This window comes from Sardina pilchardus, chromosome 22 (assembly GCF_963854185.1).
Source record: "Sardina pilchardus chromosome 22, fSarPil1.1, whole genome shotgun sequence".
Classification (NCBI taxonomy): Eukaryota; Metazoa; Chordata; class Actinopteri; order Clupeiformes; family Clupeidae; genus Sardina; species Sardina pilchardus.
The window spans coordinates 2,365,158-2,389,627 of record NC_085015.1 but is presented as its reverse complement, the minus strand read 5'-3'; the positions used below and the strand labels follow the sequence as shown (position 1 = coordinate 2,389,627).

The following is a 24,470-nucleotide window of genomic DNA, read 5'->3' as shown; positions in this document are numbered from 1 at the left end:
CTTTAAGAGTGTCCTCTGTGCGTTGTCCTGCCAATTATAACAGCCAAACCAAACTACGGATTCGTTCAATAGGTTTCTCAGGGCGAAGGCATTTAACTTGGCAGAGGGCGACTGTCAGCCGCGCCCCTTAGGTAGATGAACATGCGTTGTTGCTGCTTCACAATGGTTCGATCAGGCACGGTGGTAGACCCCGAAGACCCGGCACAGCACGGCAGTAAACTCGGAAGACCCAACACAGCAAAGCACGGCACTCCTCTCAGCCAGCAATCAGGAAGCGTCCAGCAGCACCTAGCTCCCGACACCAGTGATCACGGAACGTGAACAGATCCCCACCCTCTCGCTTGCCTTCCACTTAGTGATAAACTCTTTTAAACGCTGCATAGCCCGCTATGCCCAAATCACCACACCTGTTAGGCTTAATTACTCCAATCCACACCAACAATCACCCAGATAGACTCCCGGTGCGTTCGCACGTCACGTGACACACCCACCTTCCAGTCTCACAGTCACAACCACACCCACAACAACACAGACGGACACTCAGACAAACACAGGCACGGGTTTCCACGTGACACCCACATGGTTTTGATCTCAATTAGATGTCAAAGATACTAAACATGATAAAGCATGATCTTAACATTTCAATTTGTAATATTGTTTCAGACCAACACCCAATGATCCTCAAGCTTAAGGAGTGGATCTACTCGCAGTATAAGACAGTGCAGGAGTACAACTATGTACCTGGACAGGATGTGCTGTTGACTGACCGCTACACTGACCTGCTGATAGTCCAGCAACACAGAAAGCAGGAAGAGAAAGAGGAGGAGATTCGTTTCAGAGGAGCGAGTCTCTTCAGTGCCAGGGAGGCATATCAAAGCACCACTGTGGACCAGTTCTTCAGCCCTAATGACCGTGGAGACATTCCTAAAGCAGTCATTCTTCAGGGCCACTCTGGACATGGTAAATCCTTTATGGCACAGAAGATCATGTTGGACTGGGCATCAGGCAACCTCTTCCAGGATGAATTTGAACTTATTTTACACCTGAAATGTAAAGAACTGAACCAGGTGTCGGGAGAGTGGTGTGTGGTGGATCTAGTGAGCTGCGACAATACATTTACCTCACTGATCTCACAGAAACTAAAGGACTCACCACAGAAGGTCCTCTTCCTCATAGATGGATTTGATGAACTCCGATTCACAATGAGTGAAATCAATTTCTCATCTGTCAAAGACCCTTTCACACCAGCTCCTGTTGAGGCCATTCTAATGGCTCTATTGAAGGGTACACTCCTTTCTGATTGCTTCCTGGTAGTCACCACCAGGCCCACTGCCGCAGGCACACTGAGCAAACTGCTTAAACCCCCTTTGCGTTCCACTGAGACTCTGGGTTTCTCTGAGAAGGGGGTGCAGGACTACTTCAAGAGGTTCTGTCAAGATCAGCAGGTATCAGACAAGGCATTCAGCAGTGTGAAGGCAACTGGAACACTCTTCTCTTCCTGCACCATTCCGGTCATCTGTTGGATTGTCTGCACAGTTTTCCGGGAGCAGCTAAAAGAAAATGTTCAAATGGCTGAGCTGGAAACAACCACCTCCATATTTGTCCACTTTGTGTCCACTCTGCTGGAGCATCACTGCCAGGGTTTGAGTCAACCCGTCCCTACTCTGCTGAGGAGCCTGGGCCAGCTGGCAGAGAGAGGGATGCTGGAGCAGCAGGTCCTGTTTGATAAGGAAAGTGTGTTGAGTACAGTCTCAGATCCAGCCAGTGTTCCCTTCTTGTGCAAGTTCCTCCTGAAGAAGAAAGCCCGCCTAGAGGAAATGTTCAGTTTCATGCATCTCAGTTTTCAGGAGTTTTTCACTGCACTCTACTACGCCTCAGACCAGAATAAGGAGAAAGTCAAAGAGCTGCTCGGTTCCTTTAAGGAATATGACGACAAGTCCTATGTCCTACCCGTCATTCAGTTTCTCTTTGGCCTCTCAAATAAGGAAGTGATACAAGACCTGAAGAAGCTTAAGCTGCCTTCCACTCCTTCCATTCGAGGACAGCTGGAAAAGTGGATTCTTGAACTCATTAAAAAAAATAGACATTCAAAGAAAAGTAATGAGTTGCTGTTCATTCTCCACTGTCTCTATGAGCTCCATGAGGAGGAGTTTGTGAGGAGAGCCATGGAGGTTTGGGGTAAGATAGCCTTTAACTCCATTCCCCTGACGACTACAGACTGCTCGGTGCTGCTGTACTGCCTGCAGCGCTACCCGACCATCAGAAGCCTGGAGCTCACAAAGTGCAACATCACAGCAGAGAAGCTGAAGATGCTGCAACCTGCACTGAGCAGGTGTGAGGAGCTGGGGTGAGTGTGTGTGTGTGTGGAATACAAATGAAGGTAGCCACATAAATAAACACTTTTATTTCCTATTTAAACAACCTACCAGTCACATTCATATGGAAGCTTAAAGCGGACAGTGTATTCACGAGTGCTGGTTGACTATGTGTTTGTATGTTTGCAGGCTAAATGTTGAGAAACTGTTGGATGCTGATGTGAATGATCTGGTCTCAGCTCTGGGGGAAGGAAAGATTCTGAATAACCTACGGTAAGAACTGTAGTCATATTAACACTTTCAGTAAGTTGTTTATTTGTGTTTCTTACAGTATAACTTTGAATCAGTAGAGTCACATATATGTGTTGTGTTACATTGTGTTAAGTTGATGCCTGGTCATTATAAACATACTAATTGAAATGAGTGTGTTGCACTAGAAGTGAATCATGAATCAGCTGGTGAATCAGCACAGTCACATGTTTGTGTTGTGTGTTCCAGTGTGTTGAACAGCAGTCTGTCAGAGGAGAGTGTGCAGCAGGTCCTCAGCGCCCTCTACAGGCAGAAGTCTGTGGGTTTAGTTCTGCTCTCAGTGAAGACCATCAGCATCACCACTGCTGAGAGGCTCCTGCAGTTCTACAAGACCACACAGATCAGAGAGTATGTGGGGTAAGAAGCACTTCACAGGTCCCCTCTCATCAGGCAGATGGACCTCCATGTACTTTAAAGAAGAAGAATGTGTTTAGCCTTCAGCAGGTCTCCAGGGAGGAGTTGAAGGTTAAATCTGTATGAAATACCATCATCCCCTCCCTACAGTCTTGTTTACAAAATAAAATGCATAAACTCTCTTAGACAAACTGGACTCTGAATAAGGATGAATGAGGTGAATGTCACTGGGGGAAGGTGTGCATATGGGTCCTCTGTGCTTTGTTGATGGTTCAGCTCAGCTGTGCTTTGCTTGTCACAGTTTTCTGCCAGGCAGACTGTGCTTACCTGAGCTGTGCTGACAGCTGAGGAGTCTCTGAGCTGAGGTGTGTTCTGTGAGTGTGTGTGTGTGTGTGTGTGTGTGTGTGTGTGTGTGTGTGTGTGTGTGTGTGTGTGTGTGTGTGTGTGTTTGTGTGTGCTTGTGTATGTGTGTGTATGTTTGTATGAGAGGCTCCTGCAGTTCTAGACCACACAGAAAACAGAGGGTGTGTGGGGTAAGTGGGGTTTGTGGGGTAAGAAACACATCATCACATACCCTTCACCATAGCTAGAGATTGGCATGGTGCTTTTTCCAGTAGGCCTATTAGCCTGTTTGATTTGCATTGCGCTCAATGAGCATCAAACAGGCTAATAGGCCTACTGGAATAAGCATATAGGGTACAGTATGTGATGATGTGGGGCTATCTTAAAGGGATAATCCGGAGTGAAATGCACTTTAGATCAATTTTTCGGACTATTGGGAGTACATACGTTGAGTTGACACCAAAATCATGTCATTCGGATGTATTTTGAGAAAGTTCGAGTTCACCGTTTTTAGCCAAAACTCGTTAGCCTGGAAGTGACCGGGGCAGGTCCTTTCGCCACTACAAAACGCTATTTTTATACCTCTTCTACTGTTCCAAACAACGCTACACTTACGTGGTAGTGAGTAGAGGGTCCCTAAAGCCAAACCGAAGTATCCCCACGTCTTTATGTGGTCGGATAGAGAGTCCAGAATTAATTTAATCGAGTCAGTACCTTCCGGAAATGTCGCCGTGGCAGCTGCGCAACGCTTCAACAACACTTTACTAACATTTCCGGAAAGGTACTGACTCGATTAAATTCATTCTGGACTCTCTATCCGACCACATAAAGACGTGAGGATACTTCGGTTTGGCTTTAGGGACCCTCTACTCACTACCACGTAAGTGTAGCGTTGTTTGGAACAGTAGAAGAGGTATAAAAATAGCGTTTGTAGTGGCGAAAGGACCTGCCCCGGTCACTTCCAGGCTAACGAGTTTTGGCTAAAAACGGTGAACTCGAACTTTCTCAAAATACATCCGAATGACATGATTTTGGTGTCAACTCAACGTATGTACTCCCAATAGTCCGAAAAATTGATCTAAAGTGCATTTCACTCCGGATTATCCCTGTAATTCTAACGGCCAAGGGAACTTTATCAGGATGCATAATATCCTGGATCCATGAAATAAATGGCCTTTAAAAATAAAAATCTGCCTGCTCTGTGCTGTGCTTCACCGGACTCACTGTTCTGATTGGCAGGGTGTGCTTAACGAAGGGGGCTGATACAGCTGACAGTCTCTGTTCTACTCTCACGATGGGAAGAGATGAGGAATATTTTGGGTGTGTCACTTTCACTTTCTCATTAAGCTACATTGTAAATCACTTCCCAAATAGCAATTCTACAGGAAACACATTTAGTCAGTATAAGTTAGAACTAAAGGAAATGTGTGCTATGTGGTCATTAGACCTGTTCAAAAAAAACGTTTTATGTTATTTTAAAGCCAATTGCTGTGATTCCCATTCTCCAAGCTGTGCAATGACTAGAAATGGTAAAAATGTTGATTTTCGACCATGGGAACGCCTGCCTCATGAGCCATGAAGTTTTTATGTTGATTTATGTGAAAAACGCTGGAAATTTTGGATGTTGGTGTTCTATTTTACATTATACCTTGACTAGAATTTACCTTAGAGAATTATATGTGGTACCACATGAAAGCTGATAAAAATTTCCTTTAATATGATACCCAATACATTAACAATCTAGACTATTATGGCTGTCTTAGAAACGACAATATGTACATTTTAGGGAATTTCAGAGGTGTCAGGTCAGACAATACACCATTGTACCTCAGACATGTTTACTGATTCAACCAAATATAGTGGCAAATAGAACTTTGAAGGAAAATATATTTTATAACATTGGAACATTGCAAATTACTAAGTCAGTTGGAACACAATATCAGGGTTACTATGAACATCGAACTAGATAGATAGATAGATAGAGATACTTTATTAATTCCAAAGGAAATTAAGGACTAATAAACTATAGCCTACACAACATTATACGTTACATAATCACTTATTCAATGTGGCTTTCTTGAAGCTGTCAAATTTCCTCCTATGATACTCCACAACTTGAAGGAGGCAACTTCTCTGTTGTGGATCTGTAGTTATCTAAGTGGCAAAGTCAGACATGAGTTTAACACCTCATTCAGCTACATCGTTAGTCACCTTTACAGACCTCACAAACTTCTCAGCCACTTTGTACCCATCATGTTCTTTCCATGTTTCCACTGGTTGAGTTATCCAGTCAATTTCAACCCCAAGACCATCAAACAGGAAGTACGATTCTGGCCCTACCAAATCTGTAAGTGTAGATACTTGGAAACACTGGTTTACCCTTTCTGTAGCTTTATGGATTCTCTGTTTCTGAGAGTTTCACAGCAATCTCTTCTTTCACAGATTTAGTCATGCTGGGGTCAAGCTGAACAATGTAAATGGATAGTGATAGAAATGTTAATGTTTTCTCAGGAGCTTGGATACAACAAGCAAACCGTTGTGAAACTCGAGAGAATAAATACATTTCTATCACTGTTTTACACTAGCCACTGGATAACATCCACATCTGCTGCAGATGCTCCTATTCATGACCTCCCATTCTTGAAAGACATCATGTGGTACCAACAGTTTGACTCTGAGCTTGCTACAGCTGTAATGAGGAAAGCACAGAACCATCAATGGTAGTTGACACAGGAACTGGTGCCATTTACATTGTTCAGCTCACACCCCAGCATGACTAAATCTGTGAAAGAAGAGATTGCTATAAAACTCACAGAAACGGAGAAACCAGAAAGCTACAGAAAGGGTAAACCAGTGTTTCCAGGCATTGATACATCTACAACACTTACAGATTTCCTGTTTGATGGTCTTGGGGTTGAAATTGACTGGATAACTCAACCAGTGGAAACATGGAAAGAACATGATGGGTACAAAGTGGCTGAAAAGTTTGTGAGGTCTGTAAAGGTGACTAACGATGTAGCTGAACAAGGTGTTAAACTCATGTCTGACTTTGCCACTCAGATAACTACAGATCCACAACAGAAAAGTTGCCTCCTTCAGGTTGTGGGGTAGCCTGATCAGCCAGACCCACATCAAGATGTAGGGTCTGGGAACTCACCGTAAGCAGGGCTCAATCGGAGGGGTGGGATAAACAGTTGTCTTTCAAATTCCCTCCCCGCAATAGGATAACACTAAACAAATCATCTTCTTGTTTTCAAGTAGAAGGATGCATAACCTTCCCTCTCCACGCAATAAGACAACGCTAAACAAATCATCTTCTTGTTTTCAAATAGCAGGATGCGTTACCATCGCAACTTCTTGTCGCAAGTCAGTCACCATTATGTTAAGCCCACCCACTGACTCTATACGCTGTGATTGGCCCGTCCATTTCTCGGTTTCTCAGCTCCTAAGCTCAATGGAGCCTAGCTAGACTGCCCTGCCAGCCAAATTACATTTGCTGCCGCTAGGGGCGTCTAGATTTCTAGGCTAGTTGTAGAGTATCATAGGAGGAAATTTGACAGCTTCAAGAAAGCCACATTGAATAAGTGATTATGTAACGTATAATGTTGTGTAAGTATAGATTATTAGTCCTTAATTTCCTTCAGAATGAATAAAGTATCTCTATCTATCTATCTAGTTCGATGTTCATAGTAACCCTGATATTGTGTTCCAACTGACTTAGTAATTTGCAATGTTCCAATGTTATAAAATATATTTTCCTTCAAAGTTCTATTTGCCACTATATTTGGTTGAATCAGTAAACATGTCTGAGGTACAATGGTGTATTGTCTGACCTGACACCTCTGAAATTCCCTAAAATGTACATATTGTCGTTTCTAAGACAACCATAATAGTCTAGGTTGTTAATGTATTGGGTATCATATTAAAGGAAATTTTTATCAGCTTTCATGTGGTACCACATATAATGCTCTAAGGTTAATTCTAGTCAAGGTATAATGTAAAATAGAACACCAACATCCAAAATTTCCAGCGTTTTTCACATAAATCAACATAAAAACTTCATGGCTCATGAGGCAGGCGTTCCCATGGTCGAAAATCAACATTTTTACCATTTCTAGTCATTGCACAGCTTGGAGAATGGGAATCACAGCAATTGGCTTTAAAATAACATAAAACGTTTTTTTTGAACAGGTCTAGTGGTCATGTGTGTGGTGTGAGCATGGAAATGGTCAATCTGATATTCCTTCCCTTCCCTGGGTTACAGTCTGATGATGATCCACTCTGGAGATTCCTCTCCTGAATCTGAATCCTCTGGACTGGGTCTAGTTCTGCAGTTCACCTCACAGATCTCTGACATCATACTGAGGGAGATCCTCCACAGGTTCCATCAGCTGAGACGTTTCACAGACAAGTGAGAATTAAATTCTTATAGTTTTGATTACATTACAAATAGGAAGATGGCTCTGTATTTCTTTTCATGAATGTCTAAGAATGGTGTGTGTGTGTGGTGCGTGTGTGGTGTGTGTGTGTGGTGTGTGTGTGTGTGTGTGTGTGTGTGTGTGTGTGTGTGTGTGTGTGTGTGTGTGTGTGTGTGTGTGTGTGTGAGAGTGTGTGTGGTTATGTGTGTATGTCAAGAGCATAATGAGAATGTGGTAACACTGGGTCAGTTTTGATGTGTTTGTAACACCACTGTGTGTGTGTGTGTGTGTGTGTAGGAGTCTAGAGCATAATGAGTGTGTGGATGCTCTGTTGTCCTGGCTGCCCTCTCTGCCTGATCTGAAGAGGGTGATTCTGTGTGTGAGCTGCCTGACTGAGATCTGGGCCACCAGGATCCTCCAACTCATCCACACCTGCCCCAATCTAGAGAGAGTACAGTAAGAGACACCTTCTATAATCATCCTACTGATGTTTTAAAGGAAATGCATATAAACAAAAGTGTCGTGGCGCACTCGGAACTTAAAGATTTTTTATTCTCAACGTTTCGCTTACGCCTTCATCAGGGTCATTTTCGAGGTAAAATGACCCTGATGAAGTCGTTAGCCGAAACGTTGGGGAAAAAAAATCTTTAAGTTCCGAGTGTGCCACGACACTTTTGTTTATATTTATCCTTTACTGCCATGAGAACCTCACAAGGTGTGCGTTTACTCATTCAAACGAATACGTTAAAGGAAATGCAATCAGATATGTCCACTTATGGTCAATATCAATAACAGGAAATGGGGAGGTAAGCTGAATAGGTGAGATCTGAACACAAAAACACACTCACATGATAGATCATAGTCATCGGTTTGTGTTCCAATTTAAAACACTTTAAAGATTATTGTCATCATTATTGTCATCATAATATGATGTGGTGTAACGTCTAGGATTGCAGCTAAAGCCACTCATCAGTTCACAGAATGTGACTGGATCCTCTGTGCTGTGCTTCACCTGACTCACTGTTCTGATTGGCAGGGTGCAGATACTGGAGGGGGCTGATACAGCTGAGAGTCTCTGTTCTGCTCTCCTGATGAAAAGAGAGGAGGGAGATTTCAGGTGTGTCACTTTCACTCTCTCATTAAGCTACATTGTAATTCACTTCCCAAATAACAATTCTACAGGAAACACATTTAGTCAGTACAAGTTAGAACTAAAGGAAATGTGTGCTATGTGGTAATGTGTGTGGTGTGAGCATGGAAACAGTCAATCTTATATTCCTTCCCTTCCCTGGGTTACAGTCTGAATATTCTCCACTCTGGAGATTCCTCTTCTGAATCTGAATCCTCTGGACTGGGTCTACATCTGCACTTCCCCTCACAGATCTCTGACATCACACTGAGGGAGATCCTCCACAGGTTCCATCAGCTGAGACGTTTCACAGACAAGTGAGAGTTTGATTTTTCTTAATGGATTTGATTACATTAGAAATAGGAAGATGGCTCTGTATTTCTTTTCATGAATGTCTAAGAATGGTGTGTGTGTGTGTGTGTGTGTGTGTGGTTATGTGTGTATGTCAAGAGCATAATGAGGATGTGGTAACACTGGGTTCCTTTTGATGTGTTTCTAATACCACTTTGTGTGTGTGCGTGTGTGTGTGTTTGTGTGTGTGTGTGTGTGTGTGTGTGTGTGTGTGTGTGTGTGTGTGTGTGTGTGTGTGTGTGTGTGTGTGTGTGTGTGTGTGTGTGTGTGTGTGTGTGTGTGTGTGTGTAGCAGTCTAGAGCATAATGAGTGTGTGGATGCTCTGTTGTCCTGGCTGGCCTCTCTGCCTGATCTGAAGTGGGTGTTTCTGTATGTGAGCTGCCTGACTGAGATCTGGGCCACCAGGATCCTCCAACTCATCCACACCTGCCCCAATCTAGAGGGAGTACAGTACGAGACACCTTTTATAATCATCTTACTGATGTTTTAAAGGAAATGCAATCAGATATGTCCACTTATGGTCAATATCAATAACAGGAAATGGGGAGGTAAGCTGAATAGGTGAGATCTGAACACAAAAACACACTCACATGATAGCTCATAGTCATCGGTTTGTGTTCCAATTTAAAACACTTTAGAGATTTTACAAAATGTTGATTCATCATGGTAAATAAGTTCATCAGACTGTGCACAGTTTAATGATGCCATGATATACAGTTGAGTGATGTGCTGTTACGTGAGACAAATGTTGGTGGGAGTTTGAGAGAAAAGTTGGTGGGAGAGAGTTGGTGGGAAAGAGAGTCTTTATGGGCAAGCCATTTTGGTAATGCCCCAGGGCAGCTATTTTGGGCAAAGATCAGGCGCCTATCTCAATGAATGGGGAGAGATCTGTAGCTCCTTTAAGGGTGGTAAGAATGACTTTACAAATGCGTCACATGAATACGTATTTAAATCTGGATCTGTATGAAAGCTTTCACCCCAACTACTTGATCAATGCTGAAAGACTTTATTACTTGACTTTATCATGTTGATTTGTTCACTGCATGTGCACACTTTGGAGTGATGTGATTGCCATGGTAACGGTGGAAATAAACAGAACGTCCAAGTTCAGCAAAACCAAGAGATTTATGAACCGTCTCTGGTAAAACACTAGTTTCCAAAAATGTGATTCATAAGACAGGGTAAGACTTCCAGTTACAAAATGTGCCGTCTTTTTGCATTTTCTCTGGCCTATTCTTCATTCTTTTGATCCTCACTCATTCATGACCTTCCTTAGTAATGTGTATTGTGTGTGTGTGTGTGTGTGTGTGTGTGTGTGTGTGTGTGTGTGTGTGTGTGTGTGTGTGTGTGTGTGTGTGTGTGTGTGTGTGTGTGTGTGTGTGTGTGTGTGTGTGTGTGTGTGTGTGTGTGTGTGTGTGTGTGTGTGGTTATGTGTGTATGTCAAGAGCATAATGAGGATGTGGTAACACTGGGTTCCTTTTGATGTGTTTCTAATACCACTTTGTGTGTGTGCATTTGTGTGGGTGCGTAAAGATGGCGCTGCTCTGCCGGCGACATGGAGACTTGGTTTAGCAAAGATGTACCAGACAATTTCGTACAGGTAGACGGATTTTCCCATGTACGCCTGGACAGAGACGCGAATTCGGGCAAAGTAGGGGGAGGAGGAGTATGTATTTATATCAAGGACAGTTGGTGCACAAACTTTGCAATAAGAGACACTGTATGCAACCCGGACTTGGAGCTATTGTGTGTTACTTTACGTCCTCACTACCTGCCAAGAGAATTTAGCAACATTTTTGTGTGCGCCGTCTACGTCCCGCCAAGTGGGAATGCCAACAGAGCAGCAAATCAAATTGCCGACTGTGTCCATCGTCACCTACAGAACAAACCTGACGCCCCAATACTGATACTAGGGGATTTTAACCATAGCAGCCTGAACAAGAGTCTACCTGGTTTTTATCAATATGTCAAGTGTAACACCAGGAAAAATAACATTCTCGACAAGTGCTATGGCAATGTCAGGGATGCTTATACAGCCAGGGCCAAACCTCCCCTTGCCAACTCTGACCACAATGCAATTCATCTGCTACCCACATATCGGTCAGTCTTTAAGTCCAGCAAACCAGAAACCCGAACTGTAAAGGTGTGGTCGGACGATAAAATTGAGGAACTGAAAGGATGCTTCCTCTCTACAGATTGGGACATCTTTTTCAAGGATGCTGACATTGACAGGGCAACGGAATCCACAACTGCCTACATCTCCTTTTGTGTTGACTCCATTATTCCACAGAAAACTGTTAAGATTTATCCGAACAACAAACCTTACATAACAAAGGATATTAAGGAGTGTATTAAGAGGAAAAAATCTGCCTTTAAACTTAGCGATTCAGAAGGAGTCAAAGCGGCTCAAAAAGAGCTCAACAAACACATGCGAGCAGCCAGGCTGCAGCACAAGGAGCGGGCAGAACAGGATTTGTCCATGCACAACTCTAAGAAACTATGGGACTCAATCAGAGGAATGACTAACATGGAGGCTAAAAGGAAGCCCCCGTTTGCTCAGGATGAAATTTTAAAAGCAAATGAACTGAACCAATTTTATATGCGTTTTGAATCTGATAACAGTAGGGACTGCTGTGCTGTTTTAGATAAGGTAAACTGTAATGTGAAAGACAGGATTTTTATAGATCCACATGCTGTAACCAAGGTTTTTAAATCAATGCATTTGAAAAAGGCGACAGGGCCAGATCATATGTCCACTTTTCTTTTAAAAACATTTGCAGAGGAATTGACTCCGGCATGGCACCAGCTGTTCCAACTTTCTATGGATAAACACACTGTACCAGAGATCTGGAAAAAGTCCATTATAATTCCAGTTCCAAAAAAGCCATGTCCCCGGGAGGACAACGATTACAGGCCTGTTGCATTAACTTCCAATGTCTTCAAGGCCCTGGAGCGACTTATGTTAAATGCACTTCGTTCAGAGGTGGAGCCAGTATTAGATAAATATCAGTTTGCATACACGAAGAAACGAAGTACAAGTGATGCCATATCAACTATAATGCACCTTACACTGAAGCACCTTGAAACCCCAGGCACATATGCTAGACTGCTCCTCATTGATTTTAGCTCTGCTTTTAATACAATCCAGCCACATATTCTCCTTAGAAAACTAGCTCTCCTCAATGTAAATCCATTTTTAATCAGGTGGTACCACTCTTTCCTTACTAAGAGGCCACAGCAGGTGAAGTTTAACTCCTCCCTATCAGATACAGAAATATGCAGTACTGGTGCCCCCCAGGGATGTGTGAGTTCACCATTTTTGTTTATTCTGTACACAAATGACTGCGTTAGTTCTGGGCCAAATCAATATGTGGTGAAGTTTTCAGATGATACGGCTGTTCTTAGTTTGCTCACTAAGAATTCCGACCCATCCATTCACAGAGATGCTGTGGACAGGTTTGTGGGCTGGTGCGACAACCACAAACTACAGATTAACACCTGTAAGACTGTAGAAATGCTCTTTGACCCCAAGTCAATTGGTGACCGAAGCCCTGTGACCATTCATGGTAATAGCATAAACCAAGGAAACTCATGCAAGTACCTGGGCATCCACATCGACAGCGAGCTGAGCTGGCAGACACAGGTGGCCACTGTCTGCGCCAGAATCCATCAGCGCCTTCACTTTTTACGCAGACTGCGGTTGTTTGGTGTCAGCAAAAACATAATGTTAATTTTTTATAGGGCAGCAATAGAGTCCATTTTACGGTACGGTATCACCAGTTGGTTTGGTAACCTAAATGTCAAACTCAAAACACAGATTTTTAACCTGGTCAAAGTGGCGGGCAGGATTATGGGTCACCCCCCTCTTAACCCTCAGGAACTGTTCAATGAGGCTGTCATTACTCAGGCAAAAAACATTTTAAATGACAGCTCCCATGTGTTGTTTAATGAATACTCCCTGATGCCCTCAGGGAGAAGATACAGGGTCTCCTTATGCAAACATAACCGGTTCAAACAGTCCTTTGTCCCAGTGTCAGTTAAGCTCATTAATGAGCAAATGTAGGAAGGTTTACTTTTAATAGCAGAACTGTAACATGTACCAGTAGTGTTTTACAACTGTACCAGCATTTTTAATATGAAGTATTTGTATGTGTGCTTTAATATGTATTGTGCACTGCACTTTGAAATGCACTAGCACTTTACTGTGCACTGCACTTTGATATGCATCAGCACTTTACTGTGCACTGCACTTCGATATGCACTAGCACTTTACTGTGCACTGCACTTTGATATGCACTTGCACTTTACTGTGCACTGCACTTTGATATGCACTAGTACTTTATTGTGCACTGCACTTGGATTGCACCAGCACTTTATTGTGCACTGGCACTTTAAATGTGCATTAGTTTCAAGCTTCAGGTAGGGCAGATTGCACAGTCAGCTCCTCTTGCACTTTGGTCCTCATCTGGTTGCCAGTTATGCACCTTTTTGTCTCTGTTTAGTTGTCAATACTGTCTGTCACATTGCTGTCTCTGTATGTTTTAATGTATGTCTGCAGCAGTACCCTGTCTCTAACCAAAATTTCTCCCAAGGGAGACGAATAAATTGACTTGACTTGACTTGACTTGATGTGTGTGTGTGTGTGTGTGTGTGCGTGTGTGTGTGTGTGTGTGTGTGTGTGTGTGTGTGGTTATGTGTGTATGTCAAGAGCATAATGAGGATGTGGTAACACTGGGTTCCTTTTGATGTGTTTCTAATACCACTTTGTGTGTGTGCATGTGTGTGTGTGTGTGTGTGTGTGTGTGTGTGTGCGCATGTGTGTGTATGTGTGTGTGTGTGTGTGTGTGTGTGTGTGTGTGTGTGTGTGTGTGTGTGTGTGTGTGTGTGTGTGTGTAGCAGTCTAGAGCATAATGAGTGTGTGGATGCTCTGTTGTCCTGGCTGCCCTCTCTGCCTTATCTGAAGTTGGTGATTCTGCAAGTGAGCTGCCTGACTGAGATCTGGGCCACCAGGATCCTCCAACTCATCCACACCTGCCCCAATCTAGAGGGAGTACAGTACGAGACACCTTTTATAATCATCTTACTGATGTTTTAAAGGAAATGCAATCAGATATGTCCACTTATGGTCAATATCAATAACAGGAAATGGGGAGGTAAGCTGAATAGGTGAGATCTGAACACAAAAACACACTCACATGATAGATCATAGTCATCGGTTTGTGTTCCAATTTAAAACACTTTAGAGATTAGTGTCATCATTATTGTCATCATAATATGATGTGGTGTAACGTCTAGGATTGCAGCTAAAGCCACTCATCAGTTCACAGAATCTGACACACTGTGCATTTGGATCCTCTGTGCTGTGCTTCACCTGACTCACTGTTCTGATTGGCAGGGTGCAGCTACTGGAGGGGGCTGATACAGCTGAGAGTCTCTGTTCTGCTCTCACGATGAACAGAGTGGGGGGAGATTTCAGGTGTGTCACTTTCACTTTCTCATTAAGCTACACACTAATTCACTTCTCAAATAACAATTCTACAGGAAACACATTTAGTCGGTACAAGTTAGAACTAAAGGAAATGTGTGCTATGTGGTAATGTGTGAGGTGTGAGCATGGAAACAGTCAATCTTATATTCCTTCCCTTCCCTGGGTTACAGTCTGAATATTCTCCACTCTGGAGATTCCTCTCCTGAATCTGAGTCCTCTGGACTGCGTCTAGTTCTGCACTTCCCCTCACAGATCTCTGACATCATACTGAGGAAGATCCTCCACAGGTTCCATCAGCTGAGACGTTTCACAGACAAGTGAGAGTTTGATTTTTTTTTAATGGATTTGATTACATTACAAATAGGAAGATGGCTCTGTATTTCTTTTCATGAGTGTCTAAGAATGGTGTGTGTGTGTGTGTGTGTGTGTGTGTGTGTGTGTGTGTGTGTGTGTGTGTGTGTGTGTGTGTGTGTGTGTGTGTGTGTCTCCGTGTGTGTGTGTGTGTGTGTGTGTGTGTGTGTGTGTGTGTGTGTTTATGTGTGTAGTATTTAAGAGCATAACTAGCATGTGGTATCACAGGATAAGTTTAATGTGTGTTCTAACACCACTATGTGTGTGTGTGTGTGTGTGTGTGTGTGTGTGTGTGTGTGTGTGTGTGTGTGTGTGTGTGTGTGTGTGTGTGTGTAGGAGTCTAGAGTATAATGAGTGTTTGGATGCTCTGTTGTCCTGGCTGCCCTCTCTGCCTGATCTGAAGTGGGTGATTCTGCAAGTGAGCTGCCTGACTGAGATCTGGGCCACCAGGATCCTCCAACTCATCCACACCTGCCCCAATCTAGAGAGAGTACAGTAAGAGACACATTTTATAATCATCCTACTGATGTTTTAAAGGAAATGCAATCAGATATGTCCACTTATGGTCAATATTAATAACAAGAAATGGAGAGGTAAGCTGAATAGGTGAGATCTGAACACAAAAACACACTCACATGATAGATCATAGTCATCGGTTTGTGTTCCAATTTAAAACACTTTATAGATTATTGTCATCATTATTGTCATCATAATATGATGTGGTGTAACGTCTAGGATTGCAGATAAAGCCACTCATCAGTTCACAGAATGTGACACATTGTGCATTTGGATCCTCTGTGCTGTGCTTCACCTGACTCACTGTTCTGATTGGCAGGGTGCAGTTACGGAAGGGGGCTGATACAGCTGACAGTCTCTGTTCTGCTCTCACGATGAACAGAGTGGAGGAATATTACAGGTGTGTCACTTTCACTTTCTCATTAAGCTACACACTAATTCACTTCTCAAATAACAATTCTACAGGAAACACATTTAGTCAGTATAAGTTAGAACTAAAGGAAATGTGTGCTACAGTATGTGGTAATGTGTATGGTGTGAGCATGGAAATGGTCAGTCTTATATTCCTTCCCTTCCCTGGGTTACAGCCTGATGATTGCCCACTCTGGAGATTCCTCTCCTGAATCTGAATCCTCTGGACTGGGTCTACAGCTGTGGTTCCCCTCACAGATCTCTGACATCATACTGAGGGAGATCCTCCACAGGTTCCATCAGCTGAGACGTTTCACAGACAAGTGAGAGTTTGATTTTTTTTTAATGGATTTGATTACATTACAAATAGGAATATGGCTCTGTATTTCTTTTCGTGAATGTCTAAGAATGGTGTGTGTGTGTGTGTGTGTGTGTGTGTGTGTGTGTGTGTGTGTGTGTGTGTGTGTGTGTGTGTGTGTGTGTGTGTGTGTGTGTGTGTGTGTGTGTGTGTGTGTGTGTGTATGTGTGTGTGTGTGTGTGTGTGTGTGTGTGTGTGTGTGTGTGTGTGTAGGAGTCTAGAGCATAATGTGGATGCTCTGTTGTCCTGGCTGGCCTCTCTGCCTGATCTGAAGGGGATGGATCTGCAGGTGAGCTGCCTCACTGAGATCTGGGCCATCAGGATCCTCCAACTCATCCACACCTGCCCCAGTCTAGAGAGAGTACAGTAAGAGACACCTTTTATAATCATCTTACTGATGTTTTAAAGGAAATACAATCAGATATGTCCACTGATGATCAATAACAGGAAACGAGGAGGTAAGCTGAATAGACAATGTGATGGAATTTTAGCCAGTAATACTGGACTGGGGAGTTCCTGTGCTGCTGGTGTTTGTCCATCACTGGATTTGTTTTGGGGTGAGGGGTGCTGACCCCACCTCTCATCACACACAGTAAACTAATAGAAGCATCTCTGAACACTCTGAAAGAGGCGCCGTTGGGAGTTTTGGATCAGGATCCTCTCCCTCGTCCACGCCTGTCCCAGTCTAGAGGAAGTCAGCTTATTGACCCTCATGCTGTGTCAAAACCTGTGATCTGTTGTTTGTGAGTCTGAACCTGATAAGGTGTGTCTCATTCAACAGGTTTTTAGCCACTGTCTATGATGAGAGTTTAAAGGAGGAAAAAGGTTTGTTGCTGGAGGAGGGGATCCGCCTACTGCAGGAGGCTCAGAGGCGCCCAGACTGCACCATCACACTTATAGGGTAATTTTACAGTTTAGTTGTTGGTGGTTTATGAATGGACTCACTCATCACTGGATACAATTGTTTAATCTCTTACATCAAAGGGCCTCTCTGCATATGAAATGGGATTCATTTAATTTTCACAAGAAATTATTATTATTTCACTTAACACTGCAAATCAATATTCCTTAAATTACTATCAAATAAATTACAATGTAATGCGTATTATAATTGCCGAATGCAACAAGACAATTAAGCATTATGTAAGAATGTAATACTTAACTACAGGCATGCATCTTTGGATGCTAAATCATATTTTGTGATACATTTCATATCTATAGAGACAAAATATTGAATATTATCTAAATTCAATGTGAAACAAACACATAGCTTTTCAAAATGCGACTCTATTCCATCCATTATCAGTAATATTCACAAACAAGGCAAGCCCATCCATCTATTGTTCTTTCAAAGCAAGCACATTTAACGCTTTTTCACCCACTTTTTTAAGACGCCTCTTCTCCTAGAGCATTTCAGCTATCGACGCGGTTCCAACACTAAAAAATCAGGCCCGATCCGGTGTAGCTTGCTTGTTCATGTCGGATGGCTGCCAGTTGTCGTTTTTGCGGTATCCCTGTTTTTCGCCGGTTTTGGGTCCCATTGAAATGAATGGGGAAATCTTTTTTTTGGCAGCCTTTTTTTTAAGCATTGTTGACATAATAGAAGTCATTAGCTAAGTTAGCTAATCAACCTATTTAGCATTGTTAGCATAGCTAGCATGGTTAGCATAGTTAGCATTTTTTGCAAAACTGCTAGAAATCATCAGCTAAGTTAGCTAATCGACCCGGTTAGCCTTGTTAGCTTAGCTAGCATTGTTAGCATAATTAGCATTTTTAGCATAACTGCTAGAAATCATTAGCCAAGTTCGCTGATCAACCTGGTGAGCATAGTTAGCATTGTTAACAGAGTTAGCATTTTTTCAAGCCCACTCTTGCAGGTCCTTGGACATGCACATTTCTAATTTATGCTTCTATACACCGACTGGCCTGTAGGTGGCCGGACACAGTTTTCTGTGAATATCTCAAGAACTGTAAAGGCCTGAACACACAAACCCGACCAGCCGACCGTCGGCAGAAAAGCAGTCGGACTATCAGTCGGGCTCTCGTCTCCCCTGGTCGGTCAAAAATGTGCCACAGAACACACCGAAGCGTCGCCAACGCCGATTGTACGTTCTGCGCGTGCACGAAGTGTGACACATTACCCATAACTGCAGGCTTCAGTTCAGAGTCAGCCGAGTAGATATCATGAAGGATTCGCGGAACTAATTGCCACTAGTTTTCGGACTTCTCTGATTAAGCAATAAGAAAATCTAAATATAATTATATAGTGTGTATTATTTCATTGCCATTGTTTGTGTGTGATGCCAACGAAACACTCTCTTGGGCACGGAATAAATTACTTTTCACCCAATAACCTAGCTAGCTTGCTAGCTAATATTAGCACAGTAAACAAAAAGTGAATGGGAAATTACTAGAGATGCACCGATTGCAATTTTTTGGCCGATTCCGATTTTCGATTTTTCATCGAGTTTGACCGGCCGATACCGATTTTAGCCGATTCCGATTTAATTTCTTCTAACCACTTCACAGCACAAACAAAGAGTTATTTTCTAGCCTATATTTTCTTTAATACAACATGTTAGAAATGTAATCAACTTATCAATGGCTGGTAGAAAAATGTGAATAGACAGATTCTTCTTCAAGTCTTCTTCAGCTGCAGTAATCCCAGTGTGGGACATTCATTTTATGTAGCCTAGAAATGCACTAGGAACACTATTTATTTTCTTCTCACATCCATATGCAATATCCAACTGTAAATATCTTCAGAATACTGATAACTGAAGTTAGTGCTACATAGGCTGAGATGTTGGAAAATGACAACAAAAACGAATTTTGAGAAGCCTTGAAACACAGCAAATGACATACATTCTCAGTCCACACTCTTCTTTGAACTTTCGAGATTGCTTGCGGAGACTAAGGAAGTGTCCATATTTGGATGGCATAACGTCATGCAGGAGAAACAAAGCTTTCCAACGACACCACGCATGATATGTTTTGTATCACGGTTGCGGTAGTTTATGACACGTTAGAATGCTAACTTTTGGCGAATTTAGAAGAAATATACAGGCTTGATCAGACAAAAGGTAATGAAATAAACCTCTAAATGTGTAAATCGGACCTAGTTGTTTTAGTAGTGTGAAAGAATACATGATAAGTTGGCAAACCGAAGCAAAACTATGTTTATTCCTGCCGTGTCTCGCCTTAAGTTGAGTAAAGGCTATGTCGCTGCTTATTGATAGCGCTTGTGGTTCAGCTGTGGGCACGCAATTAGCGGCAAGGACGGACCTGAAGTGACAGCTTAGTATAGTAAATTCCACGCAATATGGCAAAGCACAGCGTTCGCTGCATAGAAAAACTCAGTATTAGCGCTTTATCCAGCCCTGACTGTTGGCCTAGCTTCATCAAACTTTGCAAACTCAGCTGTGTGAGTGTGATGTTGTTACAAGTACGTGCGAGTGCATTTGACCGGCATAAAATCGGCATGTCTCAGACTGACCGGCCGGTCGCCGGTCGTGGCCGATCACGTGAAAATCGGCCGATTCCGATCGGCGACCGATCGATCGGTGCATCTCTAGAAATTACCTGAAATAACATACATTCAGAAAACTATAGTTCTAGCAAAAATATGTTAGGAGGGTTTATCAAAATGGGTTCGAAACTTACTGTACGTTCAGACCAAGAGCGACTTGAGGTTCCAAAATCGCTCAGGACGCCCTGTCAAGGATGCCGTGGGAAGCTTGGATGCTTTGGCCGCTCTGACATAGTAGCATTCTATGTTCGTTGCTGGTCGTTTGGTCGCTGAACCGCGTCATAGCTCATTACCATAAAGTTAAACCACTTTCAACTTTCTCTAGTCACTCAAGACGCCCAAAACGCGACGCCGACGGATTGGTCGCTGCTGGCAGCTGAGAGAAGCTGGCTTCCATTGAAAATGAATGACTTCCGGAATCTTTGGAAGCTCAAGTCGCCCGTGGTGTGAACACACAGTTAGGCTACAGTTAGCCCCCCTCCCACAACAACAACAAAAAAAACGCTGCAAAGTACAGACGTTGTTGATTTCTTAGGCTCAATTATATCCTCCTAAGATACGGCCCCATAACTATAGGCCTAGCTATCAGTGCGCATCGGAGGTCTTTCACAGAGTGTTGAAGAATGTTTCCTGAAACGAAGCCCGTCACAATAATGCAGCATACCGATATAGAGCACTTCCTCACCTTGAGTGTCCGAAAGCTGCTGTAGGCTACTCTCGCAGTCCATATCTTTAATCTAGGCTACTGCCTTCTTTCATTCTTTTCGAAAAAGTGGATAGCCTATTGTGGGTGAATACAGTAGGCTACGATAAATAAGTTTTGCTCTTGGTCTTACAGACAGCTGTCGATTTTTAAATGTAGCCTACATCACCTGCGAAATCGGACGTGGCACAGCCTAATTATTACTGATTTATATAGCAAGTCCATAGACTTTGTTCATCCTATAGGCTATTATATGCTTTTAAAATGAAATGTGCTGCAGGGAAGCATTGGGGAAGTCAGTTTAGGTTGGCCTGTAACAATTTGCCTCTTATTATAATCAAGAGTAGGCTATACTGCCACTACGCACATATATTACATTGCGGGCGGATATGAGCAACCGCATAGGCTACAAAAGAAGGCCTTGGTTGACTTAAGTTAACGGTCAGAGGGCCTGTTTACAAACTATGTCAAACATGCATTCATCTAACAAACGAAAAACACAATCAATAATGTGAGCACACTGTATTGTGTCGTAAACAATAATGAGTTCGTGGCCAACTAGCGCGCAACTGGCACGCTGAACCCGACACTTGCTTATTAACACAAAGCTTCTTAAAGCACAAACAACCACCCCCCAAAGTTCAGTGTCCATAAGTCCAAACAATACGCATAAGAATCCGACAGTCCAAAACGATAACGACATCTCCCAGAAACGAAAAACAATGTTTATCTCTCACAGTTTGTTGAGTAGCTGCGCCGATGGTCACCATGAAAACTTGCAATGTCTAGGTTACAGAACTGCTTTCACTTCCCCGAGTCGCGCACGCAACATGCACATGAAGACAATTAATCATATCAAGGCAATTAACAATGAAGTCTTCACAATGACCTTTTAAATGTGAATCTTTATTATTTTACACAATTGGATATTTAGCAGACACATGTAGGCTATTTCCAGCTCTCAAAACTGACGAGGTCCAGATCTCAGTGGCCTCATAGCTGGCTACAGCGATGCCTAAGCCTAATGATAGCCTACAGGCTAGTTATGACATTAGTAGCCTAGCCTATTAATGACCTCATGTCGGAATGGCACGTTGTTTGAAAAAAAAAGTTAAATACCGCCACTGCGACCATGAAAACAGAAAATGTCGGAGTGATGGGACCTTTCCCATAAAGAGACATGCCTTCACTACGACATTTGGACTTCAATGTCGGAGTGGGGCTATGTTGGAATGAACGGCGGATACCGACGCCGACGCCGACTGCCGATGGCACGGGACACACCAAACAGACTCGAGTCCCCGACCGCCCCCGACTGCCCGACGGCCGATTATCGGGTTGGTGTGTTCAGGCCTTAAGGCCTAGGAGGACCACCTTTTTCTTGTATGTTGGTCTTAAAGAGGAACTATGCAGGATTAGCGATTTCATGTCTGGTTTCGGTTTCGTTTTTCGTTTTCGCTCGTTTTATGCTTGCATATTTCTCTGCAGAGCTTCCCCGACAGCTTTAGCGCGTATATTTATACATATATAGGCTATATATAAATATATAAATTGCAAGCGTGGTTCTTCTTGTTCTTTATGCGTCTCAGACTTCCAGATGTAAACAGGAGACGATACGTTTCCTGCAGAAATTGCCGAAATTGCCGATTGCCGAATTTTACACTGACCTGACGAGTTGCCTAGGTTTATCAGTGGTATGTCCCAGAGCACCTCCAATGTAAAAATGTAGATGTCATCCCAAAGACGTAAAGAGATATGAGCCAAAATGCATTTTTGCTAATTGCGGCGCCCCCTAGTGGCCAAATTACAACACATTTACTGAGGCTACTTTGGATGGTGTCCAAAATCATCCCGCCAAATATGGTCTCGATACCTCACCGCGTTTCCGAGATTTGACCTCACTTCCTGTTTGGACGCTTCACCATCGAATTTGATTGGCTGTCACGGGCGAACGCTTTGATGTATGAAAATGAAATGTACACCTCTAAGGTCTGTAGACCTTGTGTTGAATTAAGTATGAGTTGTTCACGTGTAGCTAGCATGAAACACGTAACCACTGAAGGAAGGAGGGAGCCTAAGGAACTAGGCATGTTTCTAGAACAAATACGAGTAATGTTAGGAGTATAGCTATCCTGTTATGCGGGAACATCCGCAGTTTACTCACTGTTGAATAAGTTGCAATGTGTTATAGCCTCAAATGGATGGTAAAATAAACAGGACGACTCACCTGTTCAAATGATGTAATAGGATAAAATTTGGTTTTGATATGTCAAAGCAACCAGGCTGTTACTGGTTAACATTTCTGAATATGAAATCGATTTTGGATTGGTTGCATGTGATAAAAGCTATGCCATTTCCTGTCCAGACAGCATTCATATTCAGAAATACTGTACACCGGCAACAAAGACACACACACACACACACACACACACACACACACACACACACACACACACACACACACAACAACTCTTTCAAACAGAAACGTCAGTCCGTTACATCTGCCTCTTGTCCACAAACTGCATGTCGCTGAGTTGACTAGCAACGAAGACTTTCACATAAACACACACACACACACACACACACACACACACACACACACTAACACACACACAGACACACCACCCCTTCAAACACAAATATCTGTCTGTTACGTCTGCCTCTTGTCCACAAACTGCATGTTGCACAGTTCACCCACATCTACCCACAATTCTTTGATTTATAAATAACCCCAGCATTAAAAAACTGCAATGTGTCAAATCTTATTATACAACAATTGGGTTCTATGAAGCTGTTTCTTTGTTTCTGATTGGCCGAGAGACGTTCCATGAGTTGAAATATCCCACGATAATCCACTCTGACTTTTCACAGCTAATAATAAATCACTCCGCGATACAATGTCAAATTGTCAAGTGTAAAACGAACTGTCACGTTGCATCCAAGCTGAAATACAGATACTCAGAACATAGAATATGACGGAGGTGGATATTAGCTAGTTGGATGGCATGTAGGCTAAGTAAAATAGTGATGTTTCAAAGCTAAAAGCATGTCCTAACCAGACGCAATGCGAGCTAACGTTTATTAGGCTATATTCTGCATTGCTTGACAACGGGAGAGATAGAACTAACGACTGGCTTTTGGCCATAGCAACGTGCTTTTAGAACTAACGACTGGCCTTTGGCCATAGCAACCATCCATTTAGAACTAGTAACGGCAGTTTGTCCTGCAAGTAATAGAACTTTGTGGCGGAGAGAAGTTAGTTCTACAAACAAGACAGTTTTAGCGATTTACATTATAATGGGAAATTAGCGCAAAAAACAAGTGGTAGAATTGTTGTATAAAAGCAATATAGCACTTGTGATCGTGGGTTGTTGCTGGATATTCCCACGGGTGTAGTTGCCTGCGCCACTCGGCCTCGGGCCTCGAGGCTACGGCCGAACAACACCCGTGGGAATATCTAGCAACAACCCACTCCCACTCGTGCTATATTGCTTAAATATGTATACTGTATGTATATACTGTATGGGCAATTCCATGCAAAACTGTCAAGTCCATAACCCCACACAGCATCATACTATGATGTGGATGATGATTTCTTAAAAGTTTACCATTTCGCTCGCGCAAAAAAAAAAATTAATCGTTCCTACATCGTTTTTTTCATCGTTCCTACAAACATTTATCAGAACCAACATTTCTAGATGATGTTGGGAATGGGGTAGGCCTACTATTACTAAAATAAAAGCATAAGGTAGCCTATGCCTGTTTTTTACATCCCGACTATTTAATGTAGGTTTTAGGCTAAGCCTACACAGTAAGAGCAACAAGTTGGCTAGAATTATATGAAATAAGGGCATAAAGGGCATGAATAAGACAATTCCTTAGGAGGGGTTGGGAAT

The 24,470-nt window shown here is 42.8% G+C and overlaps 1 protein-coding gene across 12 annotated transcripts in view; it reads left to right on the top strand.

Moving 5' to 3' along the window:
• LOC134069755 (NACHT, LRR and PYD domains-containing protein 1 homolog) overlaps nt 1-24,470 on the top strand; it is a 51,127-nt gene that overhangs the window by 19,086 nt on the left and 7,571 nt on the right. For 8 of the 12 annotated variants that reach the window (XM_062525806.1, XM_062525805.1, XM_062525812.1 and 5 more), the window contains 16 exons: nt 664-2,347; nt 2,505-2,588; nt 2,814-2,981; nt 4,560-4,640; nt 7,585-7,731; nt 8,036-8,194; nt 8,775-8,855; nt 9,038-9,184; nt 14,115-14,273; nt 14,614-14,694; nt 14,877-15,023; nt 15,394-15,552; nt 15,893-15,973; nt 16,161-16,307; nt 16,556-16,708; nt 17,124-17,243. In XM_062525806.1, coding sequence (XP_062381790.1) covers nt 664-2,347; nt 2,505-2,588; nt 2,814-2,981; nt 4,560-4,640; nt 7,585-7,731; nt 8,036-8,194; nt 8,775-8,855; nt 9,038-9,184; nt 14,115-14,273; nt 14,614-14,694; nt 14,877-15,023; nt 15,394-15,552; nt 15,893-15,973; nt 16,161-16,307; nt 16,556-16,708; nt 17,124-17,243 — 3,598 coding nt within the window. Of the gene's footprint in view, nt 1-663; nt 2,348-2,504; nt 2,589-2,813; nt 2,982-4,559; nt 4,641-7,584; nt 7,732-8,035; nt 8,195-8,774; nt 8,856-9,037; nt 9,185-9,509; nt 9,669-14,114; nt 14,274-14,613; nt 14,695-14,876; nt 15,024-15,393; nt 15,553-15,892; nt 15,974-16,160; nt 16,308-16,555; nt 16,709-17,123; nt 17,244-24,470 lie in introns of all 12 variants that reach the window. The other 4 variants (XM_062525808.1, XM_062525816.1, XM_062525817.1 and 1 more) reach the window with 4 other exon arrangements.